General features: G+C 41.7%; 1 protein-coding gene across 2 annotated transcripts in view; it reads left to right on the top strand.

Annotated features, from left to right (window-relative positions):
- Positions 1-20,958, top strand: part of LOC118774275 (contactin-5-like) — a 188,198-nt gene that overhangs the window by 114,121 nt on the left and 53,119 nt on the right. For both annotated transcript variants that reach the window (XM_036523499.1, XM_036523500.1), the window contains exons 4-6: positions 5,447-5,570; positions 6,001-6,176; positions 18,102-18,197. In XM_036523499.1, the coding sequence (XP_036379392.1) occupies positions 5,447-5,570; positions 6,001-6,176; positions 18,102-18,197 (396 nt within the window). The remainder of the gene's footprint in view (positions 1-5,446; positions 5,571-6,000; positions 6,177-18,101; positions 18,198-20,958) is intronic.

The raw sequence follows: 20,958 nt of genomic DNA on the forward strand, positions 1-20,958 counted from the left end.
TCCATTTCAACAGGGTTTTGTACAGGGAGCAATACCTCGCAGCTGGCCAGAGGGTGGGCAAACGCTGATGCAGTGCCTACCGTAAGCCTGGCGGATGGCAGTAACACTGTCAGATCAATTATTGAAGTGACATTATGAGACCATAAAAGCATAAAATACAAACCAATGCCACATGCTGATAATGCAATACGTGTCTGCAAATTTACAACAGCAATATAGTGCATGGGATAGAACGGGCATCGTCAGAAATGACAGCTTCAAAGACATTAAAGCTCTTTTTGTCCTGCTATCCTGAACATTGCTCAGCCATTGCATTTGGAATTGAAAGCCCCACATGCTCGACTAACCAGGGGGCGGAATGAATGTCCCATTTCTATAGAGTCGCTCAGTTAGTAGCCAATTATGTTTTGTCCCCTAACATGAGCCATTATTGATGAGCCAGTTGATGTGGAGTCTCTGGTCTTTAGAACAAAATTAAACATTACTTTTTTTCTTCTGCTTTTATTTGGTGGTTGCTCAGATCTCACTTGGCTATTATATTACCTTAATAGACTGTTGTTTGGTGTGGAAAAATAGCTTTTCTTTTTTTACCACTTTCCTTTTTTTTTAAATAGATAAACATGCAGATTGTGTAGCTGCATTTCAGTATGTGAAATTGTTTTCTTGTTTTAAATGTAAACACATTTGTCTTGGCAGCATTTATTTTCTCCTGTTAACACTGTGAACTGTTACGTCGAGAACTCCCGCAGAACACATTGTTGATATTCATGTGAGCTGCCAGCTCTTTGTCTCCCAGGGTGGACAGACGGTCCTTGCACTTAGCAGGCCTGACCGAGGTTCCGAGGGCTAACGTTTTCAGCCTCGAACTCTCTGCACTTTCAATTATCAGAGTGCAAGCTGGATGTGGAGTGGGCTGGATGCCTTGTTATACAGTACCAAGACTGGCAGAGCGGACGTCAGTCCAAAAACACTGCAGCGGCAGGGGGAGAGAGAGAGACACAAGTTTTCCCATTTCCCTGATGAGGAGAAACTCCCTGTGTTCAGGGCAGGGGGTGGGGGGGGGGGGGGTATGGTGACCCTAACAGCACACTATATCTCTGCCCGTCACAGTCTGAGCGACACTGGGTGACAAAAAACAGGATTTACACTGGTCTTCTTATTATCTTTCGCTATCAGCATAGGCAGTCTCTGGATGCATTCTAAGATATGAGCGGTTAATTACTTGTTCTGTGTTTTCATTTATGCTTCAACAAAACATTCTTTGTCTGTCATGACAGTAAAGCATTTGAATTGGGAGAAGAGAATTGAGAGAGAAATGTGAAAATGAGGAGAGAAAACCTCTGGGAAAGGCTGTCTCCAGTGTGTGTTTGTGGTCTCTGGTGACACTCAGTTGTGCAGAAAGCTCATGTCCGTGCATCACAGGTGAGACAGCTCTGCATTCAGACTCTCCCGTGTGGAAAAATTACTCTGGTGCAGGACTGCCCCTGTTGTGTGAAATGAACTTCCCTGAGATTGTCAAGTCCTTATTTAATTAGGAGTTGCTTCTATGCTTGAAGGAGTTTTTTGTACCTACAGGAGCCAGGAAAGCACATGCCTGGGGAAAACTGTTCAAATTAGTCTTATCACAGTGGCGGAAGTGTGTTGTGTTAATTGGAATGATTTGCATGCTTGAAACATATGTGCAGGTTATGGTGATGGACTTAAAGGCACTTGGGGATGTTCTTTACAAGAACTCCATAGAATCCTGGATTGTTTAACATGTATTACATGCATGCATGTATTTGGAAATTAAGTCCAGAAATAGTTTCTGAATCTACTGTACTAAGCATGCATGTGGATGTGGAGTCATACACTTAAATTTCCGTTATACCCAATCAAGCACTTCCCTGGGTTTAATTTAGTCATGGAAATAGTATGAGCATCAGAATGTAGTGTCCAGTGTATATTAGGTTGGACTTGCCAAGGATTTATGAATTAACCGTCTAAGGGCCACTGATTGAAACAGGAAGTGAACATGATTCCCGCACGTTAATAGATGTAATGTTTAAAAACTGATTTTTTGACAGAACAAATCTAACATGGATGTCTTTTAACCTCCAAGATAAAATCAGGCCTTAAAGTGCAATATTCTATTTATGTGCATCAAATGCATTGGTTTATATAGAGGAATTTAGCAGTGGGGCAAACATGCTTTTCTTCTTTTTTTTTCTCCTTACTGGGAGATTTATGAATAATACCAGAATGCATTTTATTTCCCAGTGGAGCTGTGTTCTGCTGACGAGATGCTACTGAGATTGCAGGACGTGTGCAGAGCGAGAGGCAGGCAGGCCTTTTTGTCATCTGATCATTTTTAAATGGCGTGGAAGAGCACTTGCTTCATCAGTAATGCTTTTTATTAGTACCTTTCTCCCAGGGGGAGAGAGGTCTTCCTGATATTGAAGGTGGGTTTTTTGTTGTTTTGGCCTGCTGCTGCTGTATGTGTGGATTGATTTTCCCACAAACACATAGAGCTATCAGAGCAGAAAGCCTCTTAATGTATGAGAGTGGCATTGGCAGAGACTCGTTTCTCTCCCAAAGTCTTCTTTCATTCAAAAGTAACTGTCCCGCAATCAGATGCGGTACAGACAATACAGATGTGATGAAATTTTCCAAAGACGATCAAGCTGAGACATACACTTAGAGGACCTGGAGGCAATGACACATGTTGGTGATGGGTGCCACTCATGATGCTAAACCATAGTTACCAAGAGAAACAGCCAGCCCCCCAGACTTTACTACCCTCTTTGATATGAAGGCATCAATCAATCAAATCACTCCAAAATGCTTAAAACGAACCATTACTGCTCAATCTTAATCCATCCAACAACACGCTATACACATGAGCTCTCCGTGCTCTATTTCTCCCGCCACTAATTTGTGCAGAGGACAGAAGTCTCCTAATCAAATGACTGCAAGTGGGCTTATGTTAACACAAATTTAAGGTTCATATTTGAAGTACCTATTAATCAGTAGACAAACTGCCATGGAACATAACTTTTGAACAGAATAACGGACGATAAAGGATGGCTCTTATTTTCACAAGGATTTGCTTAAATGTGGCAATTAAAACACATTACCCCCCTTTATGTCCACATCCATTTCTTTTGACACCATCATGAATCCACCTTACTATATGGTTAGCAAAAGATACCGGTCAGTTTTTTTTCTCTTAAGAGTAAGGTATAATCCAGTTTATGTTATGGTACACAGTGTACTCTAATCTGCAAATGAAAAATGCATGATTTAAAATAGCAATAGCTTGTTATGATTGGAGCTACAAAACTGGTAGTATTGTGCTCCACTGCTTCTTCAAAGAATTGGTAAACTCAAGTACTGAAGAGGGCTGTCTTGCAATGTTCTGATGTTGTTCTTTTCGCATAATACATGGTCACGTATGTAGTCACACCCACTTTCCTGCAAATAAATGGAGTGTCTCATGACCTTTGGTTGGAAAGTGTTGAGTAAAATGGTAGACCAATTTGCCCAGCAGGTAGAAATAGCTATTCATGTGCTAGATAGGGGGACAGATAAACACACAGTAATCAGTCCAATTTAAAAGGGTATTCATTCACTGTCTGTGTGTGGTCTCATGCAGACTTCATAAACATACGCAGCAGTCCTCTTACCACATATCCCAGGGGTCAACAGTCGTGGTTTCATTTGAGACAAAAAGCCCTCGCCCTTCAACTCAGATGTGTTGCGGGCTTACTTGAAAGCAGCTCCAACATCATGGAGTGTAAATTATTCACAGGGAGGGAAAGGAGATTGCTGCTGGAACCGCAAGAGAGAGAGTGTGGGAGAAAGAGACAGCGGCTACAAGTGAGCATATGGAAACAAGGCAAGTGTGTGTGTGTGTGAGAGAGAGTCAGTGAAGGAGCGCTGTATAATCTGCAAAGGGCCTAGTTTTCTTAGAAGTAGTCATAGCCATAGATGCTAATGCTCCAGAAAGAGAGAGAAAGTCTAATTTCAAAGCAAAACTTTGTTTGTTATAGCCCTCTCAAAAAGCTGCTCACTGTTTAATTGGTTAGCACCAGTTCTGCAATTAATTATTGGTTCAAATCAGTGGTTCCTCAAGCTGAATATATACAACAACTTGCTGTATTTTATTGCTTTAATTTGCTTTTATTGTTTGTTTCTTACATCAGTGTTGCAACTCTGTGCTCAACGTATCTGTGCAGAGAACAAAAGTCCCCTCGAATGGTTAAAAATCAAGGACAAGTTATGGCGCAGAAATAAGATCAAAGAGATCCCAAGCACCTCCAAAACTCAGAAGCCCCAAAATAGAAGTATGTGGGCTGTGCTGCGATCAGCCACTGCAGCCCGGTGACACCAGCCGGTGTGTGGAGTCCTTTACGCGGCTGTCCCGCCGCATGGCGGAGCGTCACCTCTCTGGGTGCGGAGGCGGAGCTGCCGGTGACAGCTTAGCTGAAAAACGAGCGAGAGGTGAGAACACGGCTCCACGCGGCCCATGCATTATGTATGCCGCTGCGTTTTCGTGCTTTTGGAGCTTCCGCCAACGGCTGGCACTCACAAAAGGGCAGCCGTGCCAAACGTCCCGCCCGCCACAGAGGTATTTAGCGCGTCTCTCCCCGGGTCTTTGTTGTCTTTAAAGGAAGTTTTAAGGGCCGACAAACCGGAGTCTCCACAGGAGAAAACAAGTGTTCTTAGAGCTCAGAAACCCCTTTAGAGCCACCTGAACAACAAAGAATGCCCTTCCTTTCTCTAACGTACAGTGCAGTCTCACGTCGCTACCCCTCGCCTGTGTGTAAAGTGATGGTTTTGTCTCTGTATGTCTCCAAACTTCCATCCTTTCTCTCAGCCTGTTTCTCATTTGTGTATCGACAAACACAAACGTAATCCAGAATTGTGTTTTTATCTGTCAGCCCATTCTGCTGTTTGGTTTGCTGTTATCAAATGGTATTTCCCCCCCCATACGCCATTTCCCCGGTAAGCCCTGTTCCTCCAGCAATACTGTGAAAAATCTTAAAAGCGACCGCTTCATTACAATACTAATTGGATTGATTCATACCGACTCTGCAGCGAAATGCCAGAGAACAGAGCTTGCGGGCAAGAACGTGGTTGGAGTGGAACAAATGACATTGCAGATATGAGGAGCCGGGGAGAATTTCAAATGCAGACACCCTGTAATGCTGAATCAGTGGCAGATGGGCTATCCCTCCTGTGCGTTTTCATACTCCGAATGTTTGAGAGCCTCTCAAATAAGGTGGCACAGTGTTTTATGGAGTTAATTGATGGACACCACACTGAGTGAGGAAGCCTGTTTTTTTCTCTTCTCTGGCCATTATCTCATCATGCTCATTTCCCCTTTTCTGCTGTGATTCATGGAAGACCTGGCACACAGGAACAGCAGTGTCTGACGATACGTTCTTTCTCCTCCATCCCCCAGAAAGTGCCAGGTTTGGGCCCGTGTTTCTTCAGGAGCCTGACGATGCTATATTTGCACTGGATTCAGAAGAGAAGAAAGTGACAATGAACTGTGAGGCTCGAGGGAACCCCACACCCACATACAGGTTAGTAGCTAACAAGTGGACACAGCACACCATTAAGGAAGCAAATATTACAGAGTTCAAAAAAGCTTGGATTCCTTCAACATCTGCAGCAGCGAAGAACATGAAACACTTACGTACCTCCCTTTGGCATCCAAACATTCATTCAGAGGGCATTTGCATCTTTTCTCGGGAAGTACGATTTGGCCACAGCTCAATGACTACTGCTGCTGCCAGGTGTTTCCTTGGAGGCCTGCACAGGAGACCAATATTGCAGATGTATACTTACATTATTGCTCATTGTCAATGTTTTTGAACAGAATTGTCCTTACTGATGAAAGGGAGTCCATAGTTGTTGTAAATGGAAAAGAATATAAGACATTTTCCTACATTGTTACCAAGGTTACACCAATAGCATCAATGGCATTGTATCACTTTTTATTCCTTTTGTCAGATGGATGATCAATGGGACAGAGGTGGATGTCAGTGCCGATTTCCGCTACAGCCTGATTGACGGCGCCTTGATTATCGCCAGCCCAAGCGAAGACAGAGACTTGGGGAGGTACCAGTGCAGGGCAGACAACAGTGTAGGCTCCATCATTAGCCGGGAAGCCCTGCTGCAGTTTGCATGTAAGTCGCTCTGTGGAGGTCTACAGTACTCTCATCCTTCAGGAGTAGGGAGACCAGAGAGAGGACGTGATTAAGGGCTTACATAGGCAGAACACAATGGCTGTGAAACAAGGAAAAAAAAGGTTTGCAGCATCACCCTGCATGCAGAATCTCTAGCCCTCAGGGTTTTAGAGATGTCTTTCAAACAGCAGCTGATTGACACCTTGAATAACAGGTTATTCACAATCCCCATCCAATCATTGGCCCCGAGAAAATAATTAAGACATGAATTGAATCTGAGACTGGTGGATTTCCAGTGGACATCAATGGTTTAGAATACAGTAAACGGGCAAGGCATTTTGTGTGGAATTTTAATGCTGATGGTTCAGTATGTGTGGAATGCCACAGACTACCATTCATGCATTCAGCCGTTGATCTTAAAATAGCAGCTGTGGTTACAGGGATTAATAAGTTTGGTTTCTGCGAGAGATGTTTTCTCTGGCTTTGTCCTGTTAGGTGGGGAGAATAACACTTGCACAGTGTATCCGCAGTAAACGAAAGAGAAGAAGCAGCTCTCCACTTCTGTTTGTGTCCTGGCCCAATTCCAAAGCATCATCGCAAGCCAAGCAAAGCGTTCAGAGAGGCCGGGGGCACACAGCTTGGCAAAAAAAGGCACTGTTTGTTTTGCCCACAGTTTCCCCAGGAGCAGCGACCATGCTAGCTTTATTGCCATGCCTGCAGGGAGAGCGGCTTTCCTTTCTTTCTGAGCGCTAATGCGTCCGCTGGACTGTTTCTATATATTTCATTCAGCATACAGTGCTGTGGGAGTCTGTTGTGCTTAGTGCTGCACACGTACAGGAGAGGATGAAATACCACATTGTTTAACACGTCAAAGACTTGTGCAGACTTTTATTTATTGATTCCTCTTCGCACAGCAGTGGCATGAGGGCCCTCTCATCACTGCAGCTAAATCTTTATATGCAGGTGACTGAAGAAGCAAGGATATAAGAGGAAGTATCTCGGCCATTTACAGCTCACATCATGGGCATCCTGTGTAAATTCCTCATAATTATAAGTGCAATAGAAGAGTGGTTGGTTATGTTTGGCTGTGCCGGCATGCCTGAAAGAGAGAGGGAGATCGACAGATACTGTGCCCAGCCTAGGCAACCACCACTGCCACTGCTCTGTCCTCTGCAAGTGTGACTGAACTTTAAAATAGCCATGAGCCATATGTGTGTGTGTGTGTGTGTGTGTGTGTGTGTGTGTGTGTGTGCAGATGTGTGCGTATGCATATGTGTGTGTACATTATAGGCTAAAGCCAAGAATGCATAGACAAGTTCAGTATTTCTGTTCTTGCAGTTTTTCATGGTGTTTAGTATTCTCACTGGGGGCGCTGGGAGAAATCCTTCCCTGTGTGTCTCTACCATCACAGCTCTCTCTTCTCAGCGCTCGGTCCCGGACGTCACGCTTGTCACGGTCCCCTACTCGGTGTGTCACTGTTGGACGCATCTGAGCGGTGCTGCCATGACTTCAGGGCCGGGAATCCGGCACAGGGTTCCCAGCAGCGGGCATTGTGATGCAGGCGCTGCTGTCTCTCTCTCTGCATAACGAATGGCCACCATTTATCACATCACAGGAAGAGACTGCAGGGCCATCTTCTTCAGGGAATCTACTATTTCTACCGCTTCCCACAGAACTTTAAATTAATACCGATCGTGATTTATGTTGTTACGTGCGCTTTTGTATCTAGTCTGTTTTTTTCATGCAATCCGGCTTCAATGTTTTATGATATTTTCAGCTATATATTATTTATCCTGTCATCATTACCAGCTATTTTACAGTGTTCTTCCTCAGTTTACTCCTGATCTGAATAGCAGCTTAAAGGGTTACTTTTCAGAAAAAAACTACAGTATTGAAATTCAGTATGTTGTTAAGGAGGTATCTTCACATCAGGGAAATCTACATTTCTTTTTACAGTTTTTTTCAAGTTCTGATGTTTGACATCTTTGCCAGTCTTATACATCAACACAGAGAAGGTACTCGATTTAAAACTCCTTGCAACAAGTCTTTTTTCTTACCACTACATGAGCCATGAGATCTTGTAATGGTGGTTGTCCCTAAACATTTAAGCTTTTATTCTTTTAGCTGAAGTGTTGTCATTGTTGGTATGGTAGATAATATTTTGATATGTCTTAAAAATGTAGTTCAGATCTCTTTTCATTCCGTAGTGCATGCTGGCTGTGCACTTTCTGCCTGTTAGTGCAAGACCAGTGCCCCACTGCCAATGAAATACACTCAAATTCCCCACAAACATATTGAAATAGAAAACAGCTTAGCACATAGAAATATATCCACATAGCAGTGTTAGCTACAATAACTGTTTTTATACATTTGAGTGCTCATGAATGATAGTAACAATGTAATTTGCAAAACATAACAACAGTCTACAGAAAGAAGAACAGGTGGAGCAATGCATTCTGGCCTTTAGGGACAGAGCTCTTAAAGAAAAATCAATCAGTGTTGTCGTGTCCTCCCTGTTTATGAGCTGTTAAACATGAATACTCATTGTTGTAAACGTATGAAAAACTTTGTTGTACATTTATGGTGAAGTTTCAGTTTGAAAGAATGGTGCACACATGAAAGGTTCTGGAATTAAATGAAACAACACTCTCAAGGGGATCATAGAGAAATCATAACCTGAATAGAAGTTTGACCATTTGATGTAGATTCCACAGATCTTTTTTTCAGCATACTACCTTTACAGTGCTCATCTGTCATGCAGAAATGGCTCCCAAACCTGTTTTTTTTTCAGCTGTAGATTTCAATCAGTATGCTTGCACAGGCATATAAAACTTTATCCATTTCCTGAAAGTTCTGAATTCATAAAAAATAAATGTTCCTAAAGAACAGGGAATCGCAGCATAAAGTGTAATATGTGATTAATACCAATTAATCCTTTACAAAATTGTGAGCGTGTATGTGTGCATGCTTTTTTCAACCTGTCAAGACTCTGAGGGAGTTTAATATTTTCAGTCTCAATTTCATATTCTAGTCTGCCTCTGGATGAATTGCATTAATTTAATCATCTTTAAAAAATGTTTTCACAGAGATACTTAGGAGAAAAAACTTGGAAGGGCACATGCATATTCAGAAGTGCAGCGAGTAAAACCAGAAAAGCTGGCCATATGACATTAATTTTAGATTAGAGACGAAATGATGAGACACAGAATAACTGCTGGCAATCTGTGCAGTTTTCTTTTTCATCTGTTACTTTTTTCTCAAATTCTAAAGGAGCAGATGTTTTTGTTCGCAATATTTCTGGCACTAGAAGCTTCCCTGCAGGTCACAGGGCTTGGCCCTCTGTGCTGTCCCTTTGGGGCTCTTCTACAGAAGGGGCGGGGTAGCATGCCTTCTGTTGGCAGGTTCGCCTGTTTCAGATGTGTATTGCGCACTGATATTGATTTTGTACCCAATCCTCTTTGCAGGAAGATGCAGCAACAGCCAAGAGATAACCACTAGAGCAGCTGCAGTCTGGCTTTTTATTAATGCCGTGGACCGCTGTATGCAATCCCTTGCCAGAGAAGTAGTCTGACATTTGAGAAAATATATATTCGTATGATGTTTCTTTCAAATAAAAAAATAAGGTATTGTATCATTGTTCCACTCACTAGTACTATGGGAATTATGTATTTTGATTGAGACATGGACCCTTTTGTATTTTATGAAATTGGGAAAAAAAAGATGGAGTCAAGGTTTCTTCAAGTTTGCCTCTTTCACTTTGATGACGCAATGTAAAAGGACTTCCTGTGATTGCATCAACAAATAAGACTAGGCAGGTGTATTGATTCTTGTACAGACAGAGCACTGCAGTCCCACCCCAGTCCTGCCTGGGTCAGCTCCTCAGTGCATAATACTCTTGACAGATTGGTGGAGAAACCATTGGCCCAAAGCTATCTCCCTGAAGCCTTGGCCACTAAAATACATTGACACAAACACTGGCACTGTTGTCTTCCCAGTACTCGGGTTTTCTCCAATTTTGGTCATGGTCTGGAAATGCAAATCTTTGAGTGGCCCGTCTGGCCTGGGGTTTTGTATCCAAACTAATGCACCATTGCCAGCCTTTCACAGTTTCAGTCCATTTAATCCTACCAACCCATAACTTGCCGGATGGCAATGATGCCACCTGAATCTTATTTGACATTTTTGATAATGGTCTGGTAATTGTTAATACCTCATCTGTTTAACATACTCTAATTTTAAATATATATTTTAAAAAAATCATGAATGCACCTCAGTTTAAAACATGCACTGGGCTCATCAGGAACCAAATAGCAGCTCTGGAGTATATTGAAATTCCAAACACATACGCTGTATAGCCAGACATATACAGCACACATATTGTGTATTGAAGTTTTCATTTTAATGATCTAACACCACTTTCATTTCTGATCTGAGCAAACACCTTAGGTAGGCCCCATTAAATATTTTGACTGTCGTTAGATGTCATTAGCTTTCCACACATAGTAATTAGGAGGTAGAATTACAGATGCTGAGAATAGCTTCTCATCCTGTAATTATTTACAGAAACAATGACAACTTTGCTGCCACTCGTCTGTCTATTGAAGTTATTTCAGACAATCTCAAATCTGCTGTGCATGCAAGCGTTCTGTGCATGTGCTTATCTGCATATTTTACAGAATGTGATGTTTTCATATGCATTAGCCTTTCCATTTTTTTTTTCATTGGATGAAGACATAATCAAAATAATTGTTTTAGAAGCAGCAGTAATATTTACAGTAGATGCATTGTGCCCTGGAGTTGTGTACACTGTGATGCTTTAGAGCAGTTGTTCATATCGGGCTGCCTGCGGGCAAAATCCGGGCCATGAAGTGTTAACTTATAGCCCACGCACACTCCCAGGCATGGTAATAAAGCAGCTAATGGTGTTTCGTTTTAATCGAACGTTGCACATCTTTGTGCTTCAGATACAAGCTATGAATCCGTTAGACCAGAAGCTGTATGTAATTGGCTGGACATAATATATATTGCGGAGACAGAAGCAATTTAAAGTTTTGACTTTATAAGGAGGTGTTGTTCAGTCTTCCTGAGGTGTACTGTAAAGCCGGTTAAGAGCAGGGGTGCAGGATTAGTCTACTGTGGTGGTGAAGTGTAGGGACCCTAACAAAGATGTCAGCAACCTTGGACATGCAAAGCAAGTATAACAAAGGCAGGTCCCCCCAGATACTGCCCCTAAAACAATGGAAACCACACAGAACACTAAAAAAAATCAGCACATTGGCCAACCAATATAGCTATCAGGGTGACTCCAATTGGTTTAGTGCTCAAAACCTGATACCAAAGTTTTCTGATGTGATTTCCTTTAACTATTAAGTTAAAAACAGAGGAAAGCCTCTTGGCCTGTTGTTACCACAGTTTCTGTGATTCAGAAAAACATTAATTCCAGCAATAAAATTCAATCCCCTCTGCAGGCTTTTTTATTAAAAACAGCAAGTCCGTTTCTCTGCGCCTCTGTAAAGTGGGCCTCGATTAGTACAAGCTTAATTTCCAAAGAGACGTCTTGCTTATAATGCTGCCTTGCTCTGTTAATGGCTGAGTTCGTTAGTGTATTGATGAAGTACGACATGGTTGTGAAACCTTATATTTCTCAATACAGAACAGCTAACTAGACTTTCAGCTGAGAAAGGTCTTAGTTCCACATACACTGAATATATCATATCTTGTTATGCTATGTGTCCAAATTGTGGTCCTTATTTGTGTGTGCGTGGGGTGGGGGTTGTGTTGAAAGTTATTAGCTGTATTAACAGTTGTTCAGCAGGTGTAAAAAGTAATGTGGTTTCTGATGATGTAATATATACAGCATCAGTCAAAAATTTGGACACACCTGATTAAGATAATGGGAAACATGTTATCAGTAACAATTTGATCTAAAGGCTTACGCTTAAATGCTTGAAATTTGTTTCTTAGACAAATGTAAATAGTGAATTTGATGCCTATGTATGAATTTCTTTCCAAAAAAAAAATATTTAAAAAATATTCTTGGCTAGTTTGAAGAGTCTAAAATATAAGATTGATTTATCATTTTTTTAATAATTCCATTTGTTTTATTTCATAGTTTTAATGTCTTTACTATTATTATAAAATGTGGAAAATAGTAATAATAATAATAATAATAAAAGTTGTGTCCAAACTTTTGACTGGTACTGTACAAATTTTGGAATGAGAAAATTCATATGAGGTAGATATATATATATATATATTAATGTTAACTCATATGTTCTCACTCATACATGCATTACATAAAGGCAATCAGATTCTACCTAACCCTACAGCAGGACGTTTACTGCAGTAATTATACTATAACTACTACTATTGTTTATTAACATCTTGATACAACATATTTACTGTGGATTGTGGATTTATTGTGGATATTGAGGATATTTACAATAACTGCACCGTAAACCTTGGGGTCCTTATACCTCATGTGTTTTCATTAACATCCTCTTGAATGAGGGGAGCTTTTTAAGGTGTTATGTACCTCTTGTCAGGTGTAATTAGTTCTTCCGTTCTACAGCATGGGTTGCATATGAGATATTCTGACCAACTTGAAAAGTAGTTCTGCTTGAAATGATTAAACTAGCAATAGTCATATGTCATATGAAATAAGAAGTCATATGAAATAAGATCCTTCTTCATCTCCCATTTCTAAATCTCAGTAATGTTGCAAATAAGTAAGTAGCAGGGCTTGCAACCCTTGGAATGGTGGCTGGATTCTCAGATGGGCCACTGTTGTTGCACTCATGAGCAATATACTTCAATATATTATACTATATACTATCAATATACTACCTTGGTGAAATACATTTTTAAATTGTTATGAGGTCTAAAATATCTATATCAGTGCATCTGCTAAGCAAATGTAATGTAACTGTGTATGTTTTGAATGGACAGTAAGTTGGAATAGAATGTGAATGGTAGGATATAGATCTGTCACCCAGTGGATGCTCCCATAGACAATGATCAGAAGAGCACAATGAGAGAGGAGGTCCAGGTACAGCACCAGCATTCTGTTCATTTAGTTCAATTTCACACAGCTGGCTGGGGTAAGCTCTCAGCATAATCCCTATCTCAACGGAGACAAAGCAAACAGTGGAGGATTTCTGGCTGTGGAGAGTAACCTTTCCACTGAAAAATGAGCTGACCTGCAAGAACTTGCTACGCATCTAAAATCTAGAGCACTGGTGAGAGTGCTCGTGAATCAGAATAATGAAAAGACTCTCAAAATTAAGTGTCTGCAACTTCAATAAAGTTGGGAACAAGCTGAATATTAATACTTTAATTTGAAGGAGGATATTTGGGGAAACTTTAGTTTGCCTTTTATCAGGAGCTTGATTAAGCATTCGTGTTACAAAGTCACGTTTCACTTGCTTTATCCTTTTCAAATCGAGAAAGAGATGAGTTCATCATCCTTGTTATCAAGCTTTTTTATATTTGCATTTTTGAATTTTCCATATGAAGAACACATTAATGTTACAGTAGCCTATTGCTTTTTACATATGTCTGCTAAACAAAGGCTGGGGTGAGTGGTCACTTAGCTGATGTGTGCCTCCCTTCTCCTGACATTTGTGTGTGACAGCTGTATCGTCTCCCCGTGGCTCCTTTACGGCTGTGTCCCTCATAAAAACAGCCTCTCTGGTGCGTGTGACACTCCCGTAAATTATCCCCCTTTTCACTGCCGCCGCCTGTCGATGCGATTTACAGCTCCACCCACCCCCACCCTCCCCCCACAAAAATGCTTCTACCTTACCCTCTGCAATTTCAGGATCCAGGCTGTCTGCTGATAATTTATTTATTTATATAGCTTTTATTTATTTTTTCTTCCTGAATGTGGAGGGAGGGGGGTATACTTTCTCATTTGGACTACAGGAGGGAGTATTGATCTGCTATAGTTCATACATCCTCTTCGGATTGACGAGTGGACCGAGGCAGCATGATGTCACGGAGAGCAAGAGAGCCGCAGGGGCCAGGGGAACCGATAAATCAATCAGGGGTGCAATGACGGCGTGTTTACAGGGGGTGCTCTGTCATGACCACTCCTCTGACAGCTCATTAGGGTGGATCACCTTCCTCATGCTGAGCGTAACGAGCCAGGCTTTACCCCCACCCCTCCATTGCCCCAGGTGGCCTAGGCAAAGAAGCTATCTGCATTCTCCTCGGCTTTTCCGTTTTCACCTTAACCGCCACCCCCAGCCTGGTCTGAAGAATGGGAAGTCCCCTCCCCACACCTGTTGGATCCTCCATTTTACATGGAGAACTGGACTTTCATCTTGATCTCCTCCACTCTCCAGGATCCCCCGTGGAGCGCACTGTGAAGTGGAGTCAATGTGCCAGTTGATGTGGTATTCATCTTCAGCGGGCTCGGCCGTGCAGCTCCCTGATCATCACAAATAGCCAGGTTCTATTGGTCTGCTCCACTTTTCCATCTCAGCCCTGCTGGAGTCCAACAACAATCGAACAGAGCTGTAAACTTGCTCTGTGTTAGCTCTGAGTTCTTTTTTGGCGTGTGAAACTCGGCGTCTCAGCCATGGCTCCTTCACTATCACACACTCTGCCCATCCTCTTAACCTCCTCTGGCTGTCCTGATTCACGCTGAGTATTTTTAACTGATGTCAAGCGGTAACTTTCACTAACACGCTGTGTGATGTGTGATGAACAGCTGCCTCCTGTATCGTAACGCCATTTGCCGGTGTTCGCCATGATGCAATGGAAGAATACTGAGGCGAAATCCAGCAACATTCAGTCTCGTTTAATCTGATGATCTGTAACAAAACATGTCTGAAAACAGCAATCAGTGTGTATTAGCTTGGGAATTTGCTTTTTCATGTTGAGTTATTGAGCTGAGATACAGTAGGTGTGTTTGCAGCACAGAAGTGTGGAATGCACAGAAACCCAGCTATCGCTTCCAAATCAGCCATCAGAAATCAAGACCCACTTTAATCACCTTAAAAGGGGATACTCAGCAATGCCTGTATTCATTTCCTAAAACTGCTGATCCACAGCACCTTTTGTGGATGTATTTTTGAAAAGGAAACATGGGAATACTGTGTCTGAAAGTTCTGACTAGATACATTTGAATCAGGAAAAAAAGACAGAACCCAATTCTCAGAATAGCTTCCATAAACATTAGCCCTGATTTAATCTAACTATAATGTCCTTTTTCTTTGACTTCCACTATTTTAGCTGTAGTTACATTTATGTATTAAAGAGTCATTCTCATCAGTTTCCTGCTGAACTCAAAATGTTGTGTTAGAAATGAAATGATGTAAATTCATTACGGAAGAGAGATAGTGTTACCGTTTGGATTGAAAGAATTGCACTTAGATTCAGCAAGAGCCTTAGTTCATTTCACAGTGCATGCTAAAGCATGCTTTTGATGCGACAAAGGGGTAAACAAGCAGGCTTGTACAAAAACCCACTCCAGTTTGTGTGAAAAGCCACCGAAGAGGAGCTAACAGCATGAACTGGAAGGATTTTTGCAACTCCTTGTCAGGTTAATCAAGCATGTATTCAAAGCATGACTCATGCACACATTCCTATTAATACATTCAGGTATCCCGCAAGCTCTGAGGAGATGTTTTCCTGTCCCATAAAAAAATCCTTGAGAATGAATTGAAAGCGATTGCTCTCCCCCCCAGGCTGTGAAGCCTTTTCTAGATCACGGTTCTTTCTGCAGCACAGTTCAAAGTGTCGAAAAGTCTGTCTCCTGTGCCACGATGCATTTATTAGCCATCCATGCTTGAGGGAGAAAGAGTGTCCTTTCAATGCTGTAGCACTTTTGATCTGTTTGATTGGATTCAGCAATTTTTACATCAATATACAAGTATTTTGGCGATGTGATGGAGCCAGCGGCTGACATCGATCTCACGCCTCCATCGATGGTGTTGTCTTACCTCGCGGCAACACACTGACAGTCCTCAAGCGCTCCGATGAAATCTTTTTTTGTTGTTTTTTTTGGGGGGAGGGGGATTTGGTACGAAAATGAAAGTTTGCCCTCTGGCGCTAAAAAAGCCGTGATTGCAGATGTTTTACGCGTCGATCAGAGGCGATTGGACTGGGACTGGCTTAGGAAAGTGCTTGAGCGCGATTGAGCGATCAGGCTGTCAGAGCACTGTCACTTTTTGAAAGCACTACTATGGACCCCCTCCAGGGGGTTCAATGCCACCATGTTCCTGCGCTCTCACATCTAATCTCCTGCCCTTCCTAGTCTTAAATATTTATTTCAGCCGAGCTGCATAACCAATTTATTTAAAATGCCATAGAGGACAGAGCACCTCAGAAGGCGAGCCGTGTTTGCATAGGTTTATTAGTGTTTATTGAACATGGCTTGAATCTCCCCCCTAGTTATGAGATCTTTTTTCGAGATGAGAAAATGAAGAGATAGTGGGAGCCTCTAGTCTTGTGCAACTTAGTGACGCGAGTGGGCCTCTGCCTGCAATTTCATCGGCAAACCCGAACAGTGGGTGTTCGCTGAGCTCTTGCAGGGTATTTATGCGGAATGCGGTATTGACGGAAGGTTTGCGAGTCGGATTCGTTAGCGCTCGCAGCACCTGGTTAACATTGGTTGGGGAGCTGCCAGCAGGGCTGTTCTGCAGGGGTTTAGTCCGGGCTCCTTGTGCTGCAGCAGCTTAACTGCGGAGCACTGGCACTTCTCACGCCACTCTGTTCGCCAGGCTTGTAACATCTGTTTGGTGGCAAGCCATGGAGTTAGCGCTTCTGCGGGGGACCTTTCGCCATAAAGGATCGGGTGGGTTCAAAGTGCGACAGCTGCATCTCTGCAAGTGGCTCCCCTCTCACTGCCGACGCCCCTGTTCTCTCCAGTATCAGTTTGCTCTGTGAGATTTTAGCACTTCCTAGAGAGAGAGACTTATGCACAGGCTGACCCAGTTCCCTTAAAATAAACCTCGAAATGATATTCCTTTTTTTTTTTCTAGGTATCATATATTAAGGACTTTTGCTTGTAATACCATTGTATTTTTTTTACTGTGGAAATAGGGATGTGACTTAATTCTGTCTTTTGCAGTGAATGCAGAACTAGCTTGCTCAGGGCACTGCCCGTATGCAGTTCCTCATAAGGTGCTGAATGTGTATGAGCATTTCATAATGAATGGTACATTTTGAAGATATGTGGGAAACATCATTTGGGATTTTCAAACTGCTGGTCATATGATTGACAGGTTCTTGAACAGACTTTATGAAAGAACAAATGAAGCCTGGTTTGCTCTCAGGGTCGATGTTCAGAGTTATCTCAGGGGGCTCCAGTTCAGCTTTGGGTAAGGTTAACATTTTTTAATTGTGCCTCAACTGCACATGTGGTTAGGAGGAGGATAGCGCTGTAATAGACTTAATGAGGCATGAATTATATGCTGAAATGGTCAAAACCGCGCCACTTGCTCTATTGTAGAGCCCTGACTCGAGGCAATTGAATGTTAATATCTGATGTGATTAAATGAATGCCACCAAAGGTGCATGCATAGATTCCCTAATAATAATTCTACACCTTAATCCGTCTTGTCTGTGCAAGTCTTAATTAACCCCCAGTCACCTCTGTAATACTTTCCAAAGGTGTTAATGCCCTGCCCTTTACCGCTTATTCTACCATGTTGTGATATTACACAATGAAGAGCACAATGAAATCAACACAATGTACTCCTTTGTTTTTGTTTGTTTGTTTTTTTTTTTCATTATAATCCTAGCAATTAAGCAATGGTAAACAGACAATGCCATCTCATGTTTGAAGGTGGAGGGCAGCTACAAGGCAGGTGCTGTTTGCAAAAATGTTCATTGTACTGAACAGTGCTGTTCCAGACAAACTGTGTGTGTCATTTATGTGACCCCAGCCAACCAGCTGCTTCTTGCCTCTCACCGCAGATCTGGGGAACTTCAGCGGGAGGACACGGGGAGGCGTGTCCGTGCGGGAAGGCCAGGGCGTGGTGCTCATGTGCACTCCTCCTCCGCATTCGCCAGGTAATGCCCCCAATTTCATAAATCATAAAATAGCAATTAATAAGGTGACATCTGTCCCTTCCTTTTATTCTCCATTTTACCTTAATTTTTCCTGAGTCATCAACAAATAACAACCAATTAATAGATTCTAGGGAAATGTAAAAGGCATTTAACACATGCACCTCATATTTTTCAGAGATGATGCAACCTTTATTACTGAATTTTAAGACCTGGTGCCAAAACATCTCTATCTTTGCCTTCTCCTTCTAGTTCAATATTTTACTCAAAATAAATCTATGTCTAGCTTTTTTTTTCTCTTTTAGTGTGGACCTTCTTTAGTGTGGACTGTCTTTATAGTTAGCCATCACTTTTCACAAGTTGCCACAAGTGTCCTCTAATGCATGAGCATTTTTTCAGATGCAATGAATCACCCTGGTTTGGTTTAGACCGGCTCACATCCATCACCGCACTCTTTTCAGGGGAATATTTGCAGAGCGTCCTTGAGTAGCAGGACCCCCACTATTTGGTAGCGTACCGTCTGTCGGTGTGGGAAGCATGGCGCACTGACTGCACAGCTGTTAGCAGAATTCCAAATGTGTTCACCACAGATTTTTTCCTATGCCAATAAATCACCCACTAATAAAAAGAGGATGAGGATTCATTATGAAAAGACACACAGTGTAGGCTTAACATTGATAGATTACTCTACAGTTTCCTATGCAGGTGAGGACTGTATGTGAGTCATAGACATTTTTTAACTAATACTGTTCTGGCAAAATCACTGTTTGTATGCTGAAACAAACCCATACCCGGATTCAGTCTAAAAGCAGTGGTTTGTGTGTCACTTTTAAGAAGTGTCATTCTCTGTTTTCTGTTCATTTTCTGTTCATTTAAAGTCATGAAATTATGCAAAGCTTGCTCAAGTCTGCCGCTCAGAGCTGAAGATGAAGAACAGTGTCGTTTGGTTGAAACCAAGCCTCAGTTCATCAATCTGTTATCTGTAGGCATGTCAGCAAGCTTATTGATAGGGAATGTATGGGAGGAGACAACCAACGTTACACATACCACCCCAGTCAGGCCTGAAAGTCCTCTGCAATCGTCCTCATGTAGTCTTTACGCGCAACTGCTGTTTGAAAGTAATATTATGGAGGATATATGCAAATTAAGTAGTATCCTGTAAAGGGCAAACAGGCAGATGTTGCAGGTGACATTTGGGAAAGCGGAGAATGTAAAGGGAATTGGATTAGTCAAAAAAGGAATATGCATTTAGCCTGTGTAAGTGACTGCAGGACATGTGTGCTAAGGCCAGCTGAAACAATATTGAACATTAGTATGAATGCAATGAGTTACTTCCTCCATTGCAACATCTGTCTGTAAGGTGTGTGTGAACAAACACTTGAGTAAAAAACAACCTTTATTTAACATCTTGCGCAAAGGATTAATGAGCATTTTCAGAGTAATCAGAAAAGAAAATAGCAAGGTGAAAAATGATCCAGAGAATGACAAAATGACTTTGGGTTTTATTTATTTTTTATTTGTCCAATTTAGCGGTAGGAGGGTTCATCCACATTAATACAGAGAAAGGATAGCGTAATTAAAATGGCAAAATAATTGAGAACAATTAGGGAGCACTGAGATGTAAACAGAACATTATTTTCAGGTTTACAGCTCCACATTATGCCTGGTGAAAATATGCTAATGTCTTCTTCTCAGACAACTTTCAACTCGCTGCCACAAAACATGGCAAAATGGAACCTAATAATAGAGTATGTCACTCCCAAGTTTCAGAAAGTAGCCATTGCATTATTTGCACAGGTCTGTGAATTGAGAACAGCAGTGATGCGTTGCTGTGGGTCCCTAAGTTTCCGTGCTTTAAACAATAACAGGACAGGGCACAGAAGCCACCACTGTAATTAATATATCATGACAGTTCATTAAGAGTATTCCCAGTGAACAAGGAGGGGGTGGAGAGTGGATTTGCCTAAGAAAGATATTTGTCTTTAGCTCCAGACATGGCTGTACTTTGTTTGGAAAATGAGGCCTGAAGCTTTAAAAGAATGCTGTTCATCAGAATTTTTTTCACCAGTGCTACACCTTCAACTGAATATTTATGGCCTGAATTTGGAATAGAGAAGAACATAAAAATCAGCACTAAATTAATGATAAAATCACTGTGAGAAGCATTGTTATCATGCTTGCTATTTTGATACAATCTCCCATATGCAAATGATCCTACCCAGTTTATCCTACCTGGTAAAAATACGGATCAAAATAAAATGAAAAATAAAATTTTAATTTTCAAAATTCTCTTTGTATTTGTCAGTCTGGATTAGAGTCTGCTAAGTGGCGAAATGTAATGGAATAACTGTCCTGCGACTTGCCACGTGTGCTATCCATGTGCAATTCTGAATGCACAGAGACAAAGCAAACAGCCTGCCCTATGTTTATAAGATCAATGTGCTGCTATCAAGCATAACACACATCATTTTGTACCAGACCAGCATGGGGTATGTTTGAATCCTAGAGTACTTCTAAAAAGCCCATTTGTTACTCAGTGTGACTTGACAATATATACTTTATTTATAAGCCCAGCTGTGGTTCAGAGATCCTGTTGGCTCCGCCAGCAAGACGATTTGCATTCCTGTCTGTTTGCCATCAATAACTTAAAAGAGCCTATTTAAATATTAAAGTCTGATTTATCTTTTGCTCTAAATGAAATGCATAGCCTGAGGAGGCTAAACCTGGCCCATTATTGCATGCTGTTCCAGATAAGGAGGGGTGC

The sequence above is a fragment of the Megalops cyprinoides genome, chromosome 3 (assembly GCF_013368585.1).
Source record: "Megalops cyprinoides isolate fMegCyp1 chromosome 3, fMegCyp1.pri, whole genome shotgun sequence".
Lineage (NCBI taxonomy): Eukaryota > Metazoa > Chordata > Actinopteri > Elopiformes > Megalopidae > Megalops > Megalops cyprinoides.